Source organism: Myotis daubentonii, chromosome 14 (genome assembly GCF_963259705.1).
Source record: "Myotis daubentonii chromosome 14, mMyoDau2.1, whole genome shotgun sequence".
NCBI lineage: Eukaryota > Metazoa > Chordata > Mammalia > Chiroptera > Vespertilionidae > Myotis > Myotis daubentonii.
Genome location: NC_081853.1, coordinates 58,804,990 through 58,819,056, shown reverse-complemented (window position 1 = coordinate 58,819,056; position 14,067 = coordinate 58,804,990). Strand labels below are relative to the sequence as shown.

Genomic DNA, 14,067 nt, shown 5'->3' with positions numbered 1-14,067 from the left:
GGAGCCCAGAGGAGGTGGTGTCTGGAGGGTGAGGCTGCATTCAGCGGGGAGGAAGGGACGGGGTGCAGGAGCCAGGTGCAGGGATGGGGGTGGGGAAGGGGGAAGTGTCCCAGGAGGAAGAAGGAGCAGGTGGGGAGATGGGGAAACCATTTCTTCACTTTGCCCAGGAGAGACCTCGCCCACCGAGCAGCAGCCTGTGAGGCAACAGGGAGCTGAGGCAAGCCCAGCCGCCGGGTCCGGGTAGCGGGGGCCTGGCCAGGCTGCATAAAGGGGGCCCTGCGTGCTGGGGGGACTCCACTCGGGGACATGGCGACCCAGAGGAACAGCCTGTGCTGGGGGCGCTGGCCGCTGCTGCTGCTGCTGCTGGGCCTGGCCATGCCCCTGCCTCCGGCCGCTGCCCGGGTCCTGAGCTACCAGGAGGCGGTGCGCCTGGCTGTGCAGGGCTTCAACCAGCGCTCCCGGGAGGCCAGCCTCTACCGCCTCCTGCAGCTGGACCCGCAGCCCCAGGGCGTGAGTGGGGCGGGGGGCTCTGCTCTGGCCTCCTGCCTCTCCCTTGGCTTCTGCTTGGCTGGCCTCAGGGCGGCTGCTCCCTCCAGGGGTCCCCCCTCCTCCAGGGCACCTGCCAGGGCTGTGTCCCCTCCCAGAGGCCGCCCTGCCTGTGAATCTATTCTGTGCAATGAGGTCCCCCCCAACCCCCCACTCAGGCTTCAGGGCTTCTGGGGTCCCAGGGAAGAGCAGGCCATCAGGGCTGGGGTGTGACTCACTGCTTTATTTATTTATTTTTAATATGTACATGTAGATATATTTTTATTATTATTTAAAAATCCTAAACCGAGGATATTTTTCCATTGCTTTTCAGAGACAGTGGAAGAGAGAGGGAAAGATGGAGAAATATTGATGTGAAAGAGACACATGGATTGGTTGCCTCCTACAAAAACTCTTACCAGGCCTGGGCCTGGGAGGAGCCTGCAATGGAGATATGTGCCCTTGACCAGTATTGAACCCGGGACCCTTTGGTCTGCAGGCTGACTGACGCTCTATCCACTGAGCAACACTGGCTATAGCTAAATAGATTTTTATTGATTTCAGGGAGGAAGGGAGAAGGAGAGAGAGAGAAACATCCCTGATGAGATGATTGATCACCTGCCTCCTGCACGCCCCCTCCTGGGATCCAGCCTGCACCCCGGGCAGGTGCCCTTGCCCAGGAATTGAACCCAGGACTGAAGGTGCCCTGAGCCAAGCGGACCAGGGCACGGCCCTGCTTTGAGTGTCCTGCGCTCATCTGCCTCCCACAGAGGACGCCCCAGGAGGCCCTGCGCCCCGGGCCCCCTTGGAGCTGGGCGGGGTCTGCCCTCTCCCCCCTGCCTGCTGGGGTCCAACACCAGCAGGTCCAGGGGTCCCCAACGGTGTGGACGGAGTCGGCGAAGAAGGAAGGACACCAAGACAGTGTTCAGGTGATCAGCAGCCTAGCCAGGATCTCTAGCCAGGATCTCCAGCCAAGTTCTGGTGTTTATTATCTTGTTACATCCGTATTTATCCCAGTTGATTTTAATCCTGTCAATTTCTATTGCAAAGGGAGTAAAGATTATGTAGCTTAAGCATGATTGTTTGTAGTTAAAGTGATTAATTACCCGCCTGGCACTTAGTTAAGGAGTTTTATCCCCTCCCTGACTTCAGGGAAAAATCCCTACCTGGGGAAACAACCTTTCTGGGAGAGGTGACCTTGGTTAAAACACACAGCGCTAAGGGGAACAAACATATTAAGAACAGGATGCCCTATACGCCAGGTCCCTTGAAACATATGCTGTGCAGATGCTTCTTTCCTGCAGCGACTGTATCAAGCAGCAAGGATGGACCGGCTTCCGGCACCTGCCCACACCCAGCACCAAACCAGCGCCAGGGACAGGGCAGGGGCTGCTGAAGGCTGTTCTCTTTAGAGGGGAGGGGGGGTGAGACCAGGGAACCAAGCAGAGGCCCAGCCCTGGTCTCCCCACTTTTCTCACACCAGGACCTGAACCCAGACACCCCGACGCCCATAAGCTTCACCCTGAAGGAGACCGTGTGCCCCAGGACCACGCGGCAGCCCCCCGAGGAGTGTGACTTCAAGAAGAACGGGGTGAGCTGGGGGCTGGGGCGCCCCGAGATGCTGGACAGGAGGCCTCGGGGCACATTCCCAGGGACAGGGTGGCCGGGAGGGCTCAGCACCGGGTGGAGGTGTGACCTGCGCCCTTGCAGCTGGTGAAGGTGTGCGCGGGGACCGTCACCCTGGACCAGGACACTGGCTACTTTGACTTCATCTGCGAGGAGGTGAGCGGCCCCTTCTGAGACCTGGGGGCCGATGGGTGTGGCCCCTGCAGCGTCCTGGGCCCAGGCAGCCCCCTCCCCCTCCTCCCCCAGCCCCAGCCTGGATCAGAGTTCGGTCCCTGCCCAGGAGCCTGTTAGAAAGGCCCCCTCCCAGCGCCCCCGGCCCCACCAGCAGCCTCAGACTCCGGGTGAGGCCCAGCAGGGGCAGGCAGCCACCTTCCAGAAGGTTCCTGCTGAAGCTGGGGAGCCGCTCACTGTGCTGATGAGCTTTCAGCCCGGCTCTCCTCGGCTCTGCTGGACGGGCCTGTGACCTGGGAAGGCCACTGGGCACCTCTGGGCCTCAGTTTCCTCATCTGTTTAAGGAGTGGGGGCTCCACCACAGGCTCCCAAGGTCGCAGGCAGAGGGGGAGCCGGCCTCCAAATCGCCTCGCTGGCCCGGGAAGGGGGTGCAGGTGGGGGGCTCCTGATCCGGCCCAGCCCCACATGGAGCCCCTTTCCTCCCCCTGCACAGATCAAGGGCGTCGGATTCAACGGCGGGAGGCTGCTCAGAACCTTCAAGAGAGGTGTATACAAATTTGGGGGAGCGCTGGAGAAAATTGGCGGGGGAATCCAGAACCTTTAGACAAACCTCTTGCCCGAGGGGGATCCCTGAGGTCTGTTTGGCCCTGGCCCCGGCCTCTGGGCTCTGACCAATAAAATCTGGGAAAGCCACCTCCTCTGGCGTCACTGTCACTTGCGTCGCCTTCTCTCGCTCGCCTCAGTGAAGCCGCGCGCCTCTGTGTGTCTCTTTTCCTGAAAATCTGTAAATCGGGGGGCGGGGCGGGGGGAGGCCTTGGGCGGTGGCTCAGGTGATTGGAGCATCGTCCTGGACCAAAAGGGTTCGGTTCTTCCTGGTCAGGCACTTCCCTGCTCTCAGGCCCATCCCTGGTTGGGGTGCATTTGGGGGTAACAGGTCAATGTTCCTCGCTCACATTGATGTCTCTCTCTCTCTCTCTCTCTCTAAATGAATAAAAACAAGAAATCCTTGGGTGAGGATTAAGGCCGGGGTGGCTCAGTGGTTGAGCACTAACCTGTGAACCAGGAGGTGGCAGTTGGATTCCTGCTCAGGGCACAGGCCCGGGTGGTGGGCGTGATCCCCAGAGGGGGGCGTGCAGGAGGCAGCCGATCAGTGATTCTCTCTCATCACTCAGGTTTCTATCTTTCCCTCCCTTCTCTCTGAAATCAATAAAAATATATTAAAACTGATAATTAAAAGCAATAAGCACCTCTCCTTATGTGAGGATGAAACCCGGCGGCTCCCATGGAGCTCCCCCCACCCCTCCCCGCCTCTGGGAGCCTCCAGGAGAAGGCCCTGCAGAACCCGGAGCTGCCCACATGGTTTCCGGCCTAGAGGGGCCCTTCTGCTGAGGGTTCCTGTTACTTCGTGTGTGTGTTTGGGGGGGAAGAAGGGGGATGAAGGAGTGCAGGGGGCACCCCAGAAGCACCCACTAACCTGCCGTGACTCCCGGGCCTGTGGGGCTTCTCAGGATGGGCACCCACCAGGGAGGAGCCATCAGACTCCCGCAGGCCCTCAGCCCCACGACCGGGAGGCGCTGACATCGCTGCTCCCTGAGGAGCAGGGGGCACCCTGACCCGGGGACTGCGTGCCGCGCTCCCCACCAGGGAGAACCCTCAGGGCATCCCACGCGGATCACCAGCACCGTGTGCTCAGCCACCGGCCTTCCCGAGAGGTGCGGCCAAGGCCAGACCGCTGAGCGCCGGGGGCGCCGGCCGGGAACAGCCGAAGGACTGGGTGCCCGCACGTGGCAGAACCAATGGACACTGACCGCAGGGGCTGGGACAGGGCGATGGGGGAAGGAGACATACGTAACACTCTCAACAATAAAGGATTTATTTTTTAAAAAGAATCAAGCCCTGGCTGGACTGGCTCAGTGGCTAGAGCGTCAGCCTGGGGACCATGGATCCCAGATTCAATTCCAGTCAAGGGCACAGGCCCGGGTTGCGGGTTCCATGCCCAGTAGGGGGCGTGCAGGAGGACCTGATCAATGATTCTCTCCTCACTGATGTTTCTCTCCCTCTCCTGTCCTCTCTGAAATCAATAAAAAGATTTTAAAATAAAATAACTCTTTTTAAAATAAATTATAAGCCATTATAGCCTCAGGTCTAGTTGAGGCAGAATGAGTTTCTCCCCAAAAATGTGCTTGTGTCTTTTTTTTTTAATCCTCACCCAAGGATATTTTCCCATTGATTTTTTTTCTTCTCTCTGTCTCTATTATTTTTATTTTATTTTATTTTTTATATATATTTTATTGATTTTTTACAGAGAGGAAGGGAGAGAAATAGAGACTTAGAAACATCGATGAGAGAGAAACATTGATCAGCTGCCTCCTGTACACCCCCCACTGGGGATGCGCCCACAACCAAGGTACATGCCCTTGACCGGAATCGAACCTGGGACCCTTGAGTCCGCAGACCGATGCTCCATCCACTGAGCCAAACCGGTTAGGGCTATTTTATTTTATTTTATATTTATCCCCCCCCCCCATTGATTTTTAGAGAGAGTGGCAGAGAGAGGGAAAGACAGAAACATTGATGTCAAAGAAACACATCGATTGGTTGTCTCCTGCACAAGCCCCAACCAGGGCCTGGGCCAGGCAGGAGCCTGCAACCCAGGCATGTGCCCTTGAAGGAATGGAAGCCGGGACCCTCTGGTCTGCAGACCGACGCTCTATCCACTGAGCCACACCGGCGGGTGTGGATGTTGAGTCCTGGATAGAGGCTGTGGCTGAGCCAGTCCCTGGCTCTGTGATAGACATGCTGAGCTCCACGCAGAGCATGTGCCCCCCAAGCTCGACCCGGGGGGCAGCCTTGGACACTGTCAGACCCCAGGTCCCACTCGGGGTGGCTGCACCCAGGGGGAAGGAGAGAGCCTTCAGGATTCCTTTGCTCCAGGCTCCTCCCAGGAGCCCTCCTGACAAGAGCAGGAAGCCCTGCAGCCACATGCAAATGTGGACCCGCCCAGGGGTGGTCCCCCTGGAAGGCGGACACTGGGCGGTGGAGTCCAGCAGGCCCATGCCCAGCCCGCGGCCTCCAGGCTGGGCCAGGTGTCTCTGGGGACCAGCGCTGCACCCACTCTTGGGTCGGCTTTCCCGTCCCCGTTTCATCCTCAGGGTCTTTCCGCTCCTGTTTCCTGAGCTGCTAGTCCCTCCTGCCTCTCAGGAACGTCCTATTCATGATTGCACATTTTATTTATTGTCAACCAACCCTCTCAACTGACTAACACAAAGTCACACCTTGATTCCTTTTTTTTTTATAAATATATTTTATTGATTTTTTACAGAGAGGAAGGGAGAGAGATAGAGAGTTAGAAACATCGATGAGAGAGAAACATCGACCAGCCGCCTCCTGCACATATCCCACTGGGGATATGCCCGCAACCCAGGTACATGCCCTCGACCGGAATCGAACCTGGGACCTTTCAGTCCGCAGGCCGACGCTCTATCCACTGAGCTAAACCGGTTTTGGCTCCTTTTATTTCTTTTTTAATAAATACATTTCATTGATTTTTTTAAAAAATATATTTTATTGATTTTTTATAGAGAGGAAGGGAGAGAGATAGAGAGTTAGGAACGTCGATGAGAGAGAAACATCGATTAGCTGCCTCCTGCACATCTCCCACTGGAGATGTGTCCGCAACCCAGGTACATGTCCTTGACTGGAATCGAACCTGGGACCCCTCAGTCCACAGGCCGACGCTCTATCCACTGAGCCAAACCAGCTTCGGCTCATTGATTTTTTTACAGAGAGAAAGTGAGAGGCATAGAGAGTTAGAAAGATTGGTGAGAGAGAAACACCAATCAGCTGCCTCCTGCACACCTCCTACTGGGGATGTGCCTGAAACCAAGGTACATGCCCATGGCCGGAATCGAACCCGAGACCCTTCAGTCGGCTGGCCGACGCTCTCTCCATTGAGCCAATCTGGTTAGGGCTGATTGCTTTCATCTCTTAAATACTAGTAACCTGGTGCACAAAAATTTGTGCACTCGGGTGTGTGGGGGGATGTCCCTCAGTTATTAAACATTTATCGGCACAGCACTGACCACATTGGTGGTGGTGGTGGTCTTGTCAGAATGTGTTATATTATGCAGATGAAAATCTATTTAAACAGATTTGATGTAGATATTTTCAAAGATGGAAGAATTGTCCCTGTCAACTATTTTAGTTGATTCATATCTTCACTAATTGTCATCATTGCAAAGTTTTCAGTCCCCGTATGGAGTGCTGGATATAATAGGTCACGCGCTGTCCCTGTCCTTTGTAGCCTTTGTTACCTTAAGGACTCTAGTTTTCCATTTATATGTTTAGGTACCAACCTTACCGGCTTAAAAATGTAAGCTTTTAACACGGCTCTCTGTTCCGTATCCTTGGGTTGCAGCACAGGAGAGAAATTCAGAAGGGGAATATTGAAGCAATGACTGCAGTCGGAGAAGAGGGAACCTATTTCCCTGGCCACAGGTGCAGGCGCCCTGGACCACAGGGCTGGCAGCTTCTCCGGGTGGCTGCAGCCTGGGACCTCGGGCGGGTGGCTTGTCCGTCTCTTGGGCTGCAGCCAGCCGCAGGCGCTGGCGCCTGGACCAAAGGTGGGCGGCTTCTTCTTCTGGTGGCTCTTCTTCTTCTGTGCTTCTAGGGAGGGTAGTCAGTTATGTGTATATGTGTGTGCATGCAAACATAGGCGTGTACATGTGTGTATGTGGAAATCTGCTGGGCAAGTCAAAACCTTAGAAGAGTTGACCCCTATCTCTTGAATCTTCCAGAGATATCCCCCACTTTTTTATTCTATCACTACTGGAGAGTCAGTATTTGCAGCCAGCCACCCAGTGACTCTCTCAGTGTCTATTTCTGACTTCTTTCCCTGTCTGTCTTCCAACCCCTAATCATATTTCCACCTGGATGCAGCATTTTTTCTCCCAACATGCTGTATAGAGAAGGAGTCAGGATGCTGTCTTCCCATGCATAGTACTCAGTAACAAACCAATTGCCTTTTAGTTGGGCAATGCCCCTACCCACCGTTCAAACCCCTCCCACCATGCATTTCTGTTTCCCTTTTTGTTTGTTGGATTGTTCTGCTGCTCCTTCTCCTCACCCCACCACCCTTGGATCCTAATGTAAAATCCTTTTACCATGACAAGAAATTATTAAAAATACAGGTACTTTGAAAAAAAAAAAATACAGGTACTTCTCCGATCACCGGCCGGGGGTGGGCAAAGGCGGCCCCGGTCTCCCATCACAAGCTGGAGGGTGGGCAAAGGCAGCCCCAGTTCTCCAATCACGGGCCACCCGGCTCTTGTCTGTCGCCTGGATTTCCTATCACCATCAGTAGCAGGAGGCTTGTCCGTCCTTCCCCTTTCCCCTCCCAGCATTGCGCCTCTGTATGCAAATTAATGGCCATCTTTGTTGGCAATTAATTTGCATATCACCCTAATTAGCCAACGGGAGGCATAGCGAAGGTACTGTCAATTACCATGTTTGTTTATTATTAGATAGGATATATATTTTTTGATTTCAGAGAGGATGAGAGAAGGAGGGAGAGAGACAAATTTCAATGAGTCAGAATTATTGACCAGCTGCCTCCTGCAGGCCCCACACTGGGGATGGAGCCAGCAACCCAGGCCTGTGCCCTGATGGGAACACAACCAAGACCTCCCAGTTCATAGGTCCATGCTCAACCCCTGAGCCACGCCAGCTGGGCTCCCCTGGAATCTTCTGATCACCTTGTTCATGAGAGAGACACCATGGAAAAGGCAGGCTGGGGAGAGCCCCCTCGCTCCCCAGGGGAGAGGCGGCCATGGCTTCTGAGGGTCTGGTCAGCCTCCGTCCTGTGTGGTGGACGCCCACCAGCACGCACCGGCCTGGCTGGGGCTCAGCCTGGAGGCTGGAAGCCGGGACCCTGTGCTGTGGCCCAGAGAGGGTCGGCGACCCCGAGCCCCGTCCTGACTTGCAGGCGTCGTGGGGCCTGGGGAAGCCCCTGGCTCTGCTGACTCGGAGCAGGAGGCGTGTGCGGGGCTGGCCAGGCAGAGGTCCCTGTGGCCAGTGGGAAAGGCGCTCTGAGGGGTGGGGTCTGCCCTGGAGGAAGCAGGACTGGGCGGGTCCCTGCCCTGGGCTAAGGGCCAGCACTGATGCCTTCTCCTCTCCTGCTGGCTCCTTGGGGACCCTGAAGCCAGAACTAAAGCTGAGGGATCCAGGAGAGAGCTGAGGGGCCGGTGTCCTGGGCTGACTTCCTCCCGGCCACTATCCAGGGCCCGTGTGCAATCCCGGCTTGGTCCAGAGCCCCTGGGGCAATCCCGGCTGTGAAACCAGGTTGCACACAAGCCCATTTCTCCTTCCTTCTCCCGAGGCCGAGTGCGCAACAGCACCCTCCACCCCAGATGTCCAAACCCCAAGAGGCCCCCAGGCCAAGAGGCCAGCAGCGACCCCAGGTCTCCTGGCCGCACGGCCACTCCCAGGGGCGCTGGCCTGCACGTCCATGCTGCCACTGGGCCCCTGGCACGCTGCCTCTCCTCTCCCAGGTGCTCTCTCCCTGCAGCCGCCCGGGCCTGTTGCCACTAGAGCACTGACCCGGCTCATCTGGGATCAAATCGGAAGAGACGTCCCGAAGGCTGTGGGAGCAAAGAGGAGACGGTGGCCCCGTCCGGCTGGACGTCAGGGAGGGCTTGGTTGGTGGCCGGGCGTGTCAGGGAGAGGGGAGAGAGCAGGTGGCTCCGTGGGCCCACTGGTGCGGTGTATGCAGCAGCCTGGCGCCTCAGGCCTGCAGGGCTGGGCGGAGGGCCATGGGAGCAAGGAGACTCCAGGCCCTGCCCGCCCTGCAGGGCTCAGTGGTTGATTGTCAACCTATGAACCAGGAGGTCACAATTCTAATGCCTGTCAGGGACATATGCCCTGGTTGTGGGCTCGATCCCCAGTTTGGGGTGTGCAGGAGGCAGCCAATCCATGGTTCTCTCTCATCATTGATGTTTCTGTCTCTCACTCCTCTCCCTTCTTCTCTGAAGTCAATAAAAATGCATTTAAAAAAAAAATGACTCCAGGCCCTGATGCCAGCAGAGGGTGGGGGGCTCCTGAAGGGGGGTACGTGTGTGTGAAATGGGTTGTCAGCAGCCAAAGAGCCCCATAACAATGGTGAGGACGGTGAGGATGGTGAGGATGGTGAGGATGGTGAGGATGGTGAGGGTGGTGAGGATGGTTACGATGGTGAGGATGGTGAGGGTGGTGACGATGGTGACGATGGTGAGGATGGTGAGGGTGGTGAGGATGGTGAGGATGGTGAAGATTGTGAGGATGGTGAGGATGGTGAGGATGGTGACGATGGTGATGATGGTGACGATGGTGAGGATGGTGACAATGGTGAGGATGGTGAGGATAGTGAGGATGGTGAGGATGGTGAGGATGGTGATGATGGTGACGATGGTGACAATGGTGAGGATCGTTGCTGGGACCTGGCATATATGGCATACTGTTCTTAATATGTTTGCTCACCTTCTTGGCACTATGTGTTTTAACCAAGGTCACCTCTCTGAGAAAGGTTGTTTCCCCAGGTAGGGATTTTCCCCTGAAGTTAGGGAGGGAATAAAACCCCTCAACTAAGTGCCAGGCGGGTAATTAATCACTTTAACTACGAACAATAATGCTTAAGCTACATAATCTTTACTCCCTGGAATGGAGATAAGAAACGCCCTAACCTTTGGAATAGAGATTGATAGGATTGGAATCAACTGGTATAAATACAGATATAACAAGACAGCAGGACACAGAACCTACACAGAACCTAGAGACAGAAGAACTTCGCTGGAGAGAACATGGCAAAAGATCCTGGACAGAAACTGGCAACAGAACCTAGAGACAGAACCTTGTGAGAGAACCTGGCTGAAGATCCTAGAGACAGAACCTGGCTACAGAACCTGGATAGAACATGGCAAGAGAACCTGACTAGAACCTGGTGACTGAACTTGGCTGGAGAACCTAGCGAGGGAACATGGCTACAGAACCTGGCTGGAGAACCTGGAGAACCTGGCTGGAGAACCTAGCAAGAGAACATGGACACAGAACCTGGCTGGAGATCCTAACCAGAAATTCGCTGGAGGTCCTGGCTAGAGATCCTGGCTAGGCTGCTGATCAACTGAACGCTGTCTCCATGTCATTCCCTTTTTGCCCACTCCGTCCACACCTTTGGGGACCCCTGGACCTGCTGGGCTTGGACCCCAGCAGATGATGAGGATGGTGACGATGGTGAGGATGGTGAGGATGGTGACGATGGTGACGATGGTGAGGATGGTGAGGATGGTGACGATGGTGAGGATGGTGAGGATGGTGAGGATGGTGAGGATGGTGAGGATGGCGACTGTGGTCTGGGGCAGCCTAGAGCCTGGAGGAGGTGGTGTCTGGAGGGTGAGGCTGCATTCAGTGGGGACGAAGGGAGGGGGTGCAGGAGCCAGGCGCAGGGATGGGGGTGGGGAAGGGGGAAGTGTCCCAGGAGGAAGAAGGAGCAGGTGGGGAGATGGGGAAACCATTTCTTCACTTTGCCCAGGAGAGACCTCGCCCACCGAGCAGCAGCCTGTGAGGCAACAGGGAGCTGAGGCAAGCCCAGCCGCCGGGTCCGGGCAGGGGGGGCCTGGCCGGGCTGCATAAAGGGGGCCCTGCGTGCTGGGGGGACTCCACTCGGGGACATGGCGACCCAGAGGAACAGCCTGTGCTGGGGGCGCTGGCCGCTGCTGCTGCTGCTGCTGGGCCTGGCCATGCCCCTGCCTCCGGCCGCTGCCCGGGCCCTGAGCTACCAGGAGGCGGTGCGCCTGGCTGTACAGGGCTTCAACCAGCGCTCCCGGGAGGCCAGCCTCTACCGCCTCCTGCAGCTGGACCCGCAGCCCCAGGGCGTGAGTGGGGGTGGGGGGCTCTGATCTGGCCTCCTGCCTCTCCCTTGGCTTCTGCTTGGCTGGCCTCAGGGCGGCTGCTCCCTCCAGGGTCCTCCAGGGCACCTGCCAGGGCTGTGTCCCCTCCCAGAGGCCGCCCCCGCCTGCGAATCTATTCTGTGCAATGAGGTCCCCCCAACCCCCCACTCAGGCTTCAGGGCTTCTGGGGTCCCAGGGAAGAGCAGGCCATCAGGGCTGGGGTGTGACTCACTGCTTTATTTATTTATTTTTAATATGTACATGTAGATATATTTTTATTATTATTTAAAAATCCTAAACCGAGGATATTTTTCCATTGCTTTTCAGAGACAGTGGAAGAGAGAGGGAAAGATGGAGAAATATCGATGTGAAAGAGACACATGGAGTGGTTGCCTCCTACAAAAACCCTTACCAGGCCTGGGCCAGGGAGGAGCCTGCAATGGAGATATGTGCCCTTGACCAGTATTGAACCCGGGACCCTTTGGTCTGCAGGCTGACGCTCTATCCACTGAGCAACAATGGCCAGGGCTAAATAGATTTTTATTGATTTCAGGGAGGAAGGGAGAGGGAGAGAGAAACATCCCTGATAAGATTCACTGATCGGCTGCCTCCTGCACGCCCCCTCCTGGGGAATGAGCCTGCACCCCGGGCAGGTGCCCTTGCCCAGGAATTGAACCCAGGACTGAAGGTGCCCTGAGCCAAGCGGACCAGGGCACGGCCCTGCTTTGAGTGTCCTGCGCTCATCTGCCTCCCACACAGGAGGCCCCAGGAGGCCCTGCGCCCCGGGTCCCCTTGGAGCTGGGCGGGCTCTGCCCTCTCCCCCCTGCCCACACCCAGCACCAAAGCAGCGCCAGGGACAGGGCAGGGGCTGCTGAAGGCTGTTCTCTTCAGGGGGGGTGGGGGGAGACCAGGGAACCAAGCAGAGGCCCAGCCCTGGTCTCCCCACTTTCTCTCCCGCCAGGACCTGAACCCAGACACCCCGAAGCCGGTGACCTTCACCCTGAAGGAGACCGTGTGCCCCAGGACCACGCGGCAGCCCCCCGAGGAGTGTGACTTCAAGGAGAACGGGGTGAGCTGGGGGCTGGGGCGCCCCGAGATGCTGGACAGGAGGCCTCGGGGCACATTCCCAGGGACAGGGCGGCCGGGAGGGCTCAGCACCGGGTGGAGGTGTGACCTGCGCCCTTGCAGCTGGTGAAGGTGTGCGCGGGGACCGTCGCCCTGGACCAGGACACCGGCTACTATGACGTCCGCTGCCCAGAGGTGAGCGGCCCCTTCTGAGACCTGGGGGCCGATGGGTGTGGCGCCTGGAGCGTCCTGGGCCCAGGCAGCCCCCTCCCCCTCCTCCCCCAGCCCCAGCCTGGATCAGAGTTCGGTCCCTGCCCAGGAGCCTGTTAGAAAGGCCCCCTCCCAGCCCCCCCCGACCAGCAGCCTCAGACTCCGGGTGAGGCCCAGCAGGGGCAGGCAGCCACCTTCCAGAAGGTTCCTGCTGAAGCTGGGGAGCCGCTCACTGCGGGTGATGAGCTTTCAGCCCGGCTCTCCTCGGCTCTGCTGGACGGGCCTGTGACCTGGGGAGGCCACTGGGCACCTCTGGGCCTCAGTTTCCTCATCTGTATAAGGGGTGGGGGCTCCACCACAGGCTCCCAAGGTCGCAGGCAGAGGGGGAGCCGTGGCCCGAGGCGCCTCGCTGGCCCGGGAAGGGGGTGCAGGTGGGGGCTCCTGATCCGGCCCCGCCCCTCATGGAGCCCATTTCCTCCCCCTGCACAGATCAAGGATGTCGCAATCTGGCCCTGGGTTCAGGGGGGCCTAATCCTCTGGAACAACAGACGCCCGATTGGGAGAGGGATCCAGAAGGCTGGCAGGGGAATCAAGAGGATTTTCTCTAAACGTTCCGCTGAGCAAGAGCCCTGAGGTCTGTTTGGCCCTGGCCCCGGCCTCTGGGCTCTGATCAATAAAATCTGGGAAAGCCACCTCCTCATGCGTCACTGTCACTTGCGTTGCCTTCTCTCGCTCGCTGCAGTGAAGCCGCGTGGCTCTGTGTGTCTCTTTTCCTGAAAATCTGTAAATCGGGGGGCGAGGCGGGGGGGGACTTGGGTGGTGGCTCAGGTGATTGGAGCATCGTCCTGGACCAAAAGGGTTCGGTTCTTCCTGGTCAGGCACTTCCCTGCTCTCAGGCCCATCCCTGGTTGGGGTGCATTTGGGGGTAACAGGTCAATGTTTCTCGCTCACATTGATGTCTGTCTCTCTCTCTCTCTCTCAAAATCAATAAAAACAAGAAATCCTTGGGTGAGGATTAAGGCCGGGGTGGCTCAGTGGTTGAGCACTAACCTGTGAACCAGGAGGTGGCAGTTGGATTCCTGCTCAGGGCACAGGCCCGGGTGGTGGGCTTGGTCCCCAGTGGGGGGCGTGCAGGAGGCAGCCGATCAGTGATTCTCTCTCATCACTCATGTTTCTATCTTTCCCTCCCTTCTCTCTGAAATCAATAAAAATATATTAAAACTGATAATTAAAAGCAATAAGCACCTCTCCTTATGTGAGGATGAAACCCGGCGGCTCCCATGGAGCACCCCCACCCCTCCCCGCCTCTGGGAGCCTCCAGGAGAAGGCCCTGCAGAACCCGGAGCTGCCCACATGGTTTCCGGCCTAGAGGGGCCCTTCTGCTGAGGGTTCCTGTTACTTCGTGTGTGTGTTTGGGGGGGAAGAAGGGGGATGAAGGAGTGCAGGGGGCACCCCAGAAGCACCCACTAACCTGCCGTGACTCCCGGGCCTGTGGGGCTTCTCACGATGGGCACCCACCAGGGAGGAGCCATCAGACTCCCGCAGGCCCTCA

General features: G+C 57.3%; 1 protein-coding gene across 2 annotated transcripts; it reads left to right on the top strand.

Moving 5' to 3' along the window:
- Window positions 1-288: 288 nt before the first annotated feature.
- LOC132215904 (antibacterial peptide PMAP-23-like) lies at window positions 289-13,207 on the top strand. Of its 2 annotated transcripts, none has more exons than XM_059664857.1 (4): window positions 289-510; window positions 2,009-2,116; window positions 2,236-2,307; window positions 13,005-13,207. In XM_059664857.1, the coding sequence occupies exons 1-4, from the start codon at window positions 307-309 to the stop codon at window positions 13,146-13,148; spliced, it is 528 nt and encodes a 175-aa protein (XP_059520840.1). In that variant the 5' UTR covers window positions 289-306; the 3' UTR covers window positions 13,149-13,207. The 2 variants fall into 2 exon arrangements, with proteins under 2 accessions (XP_059520840.1, XP_059520839.1); XM_059664856.1 differs by lacking the exons at window positions 289-510; window positions 2,009-2,116; window positions 2,236-2,307 and adding exons at window positions 11,001-11,225; window positions 12,202-12,309; window positions 12,429-12,500.
- Window positions 13,208-14,067: the final 860 nt, after the last annotated feature.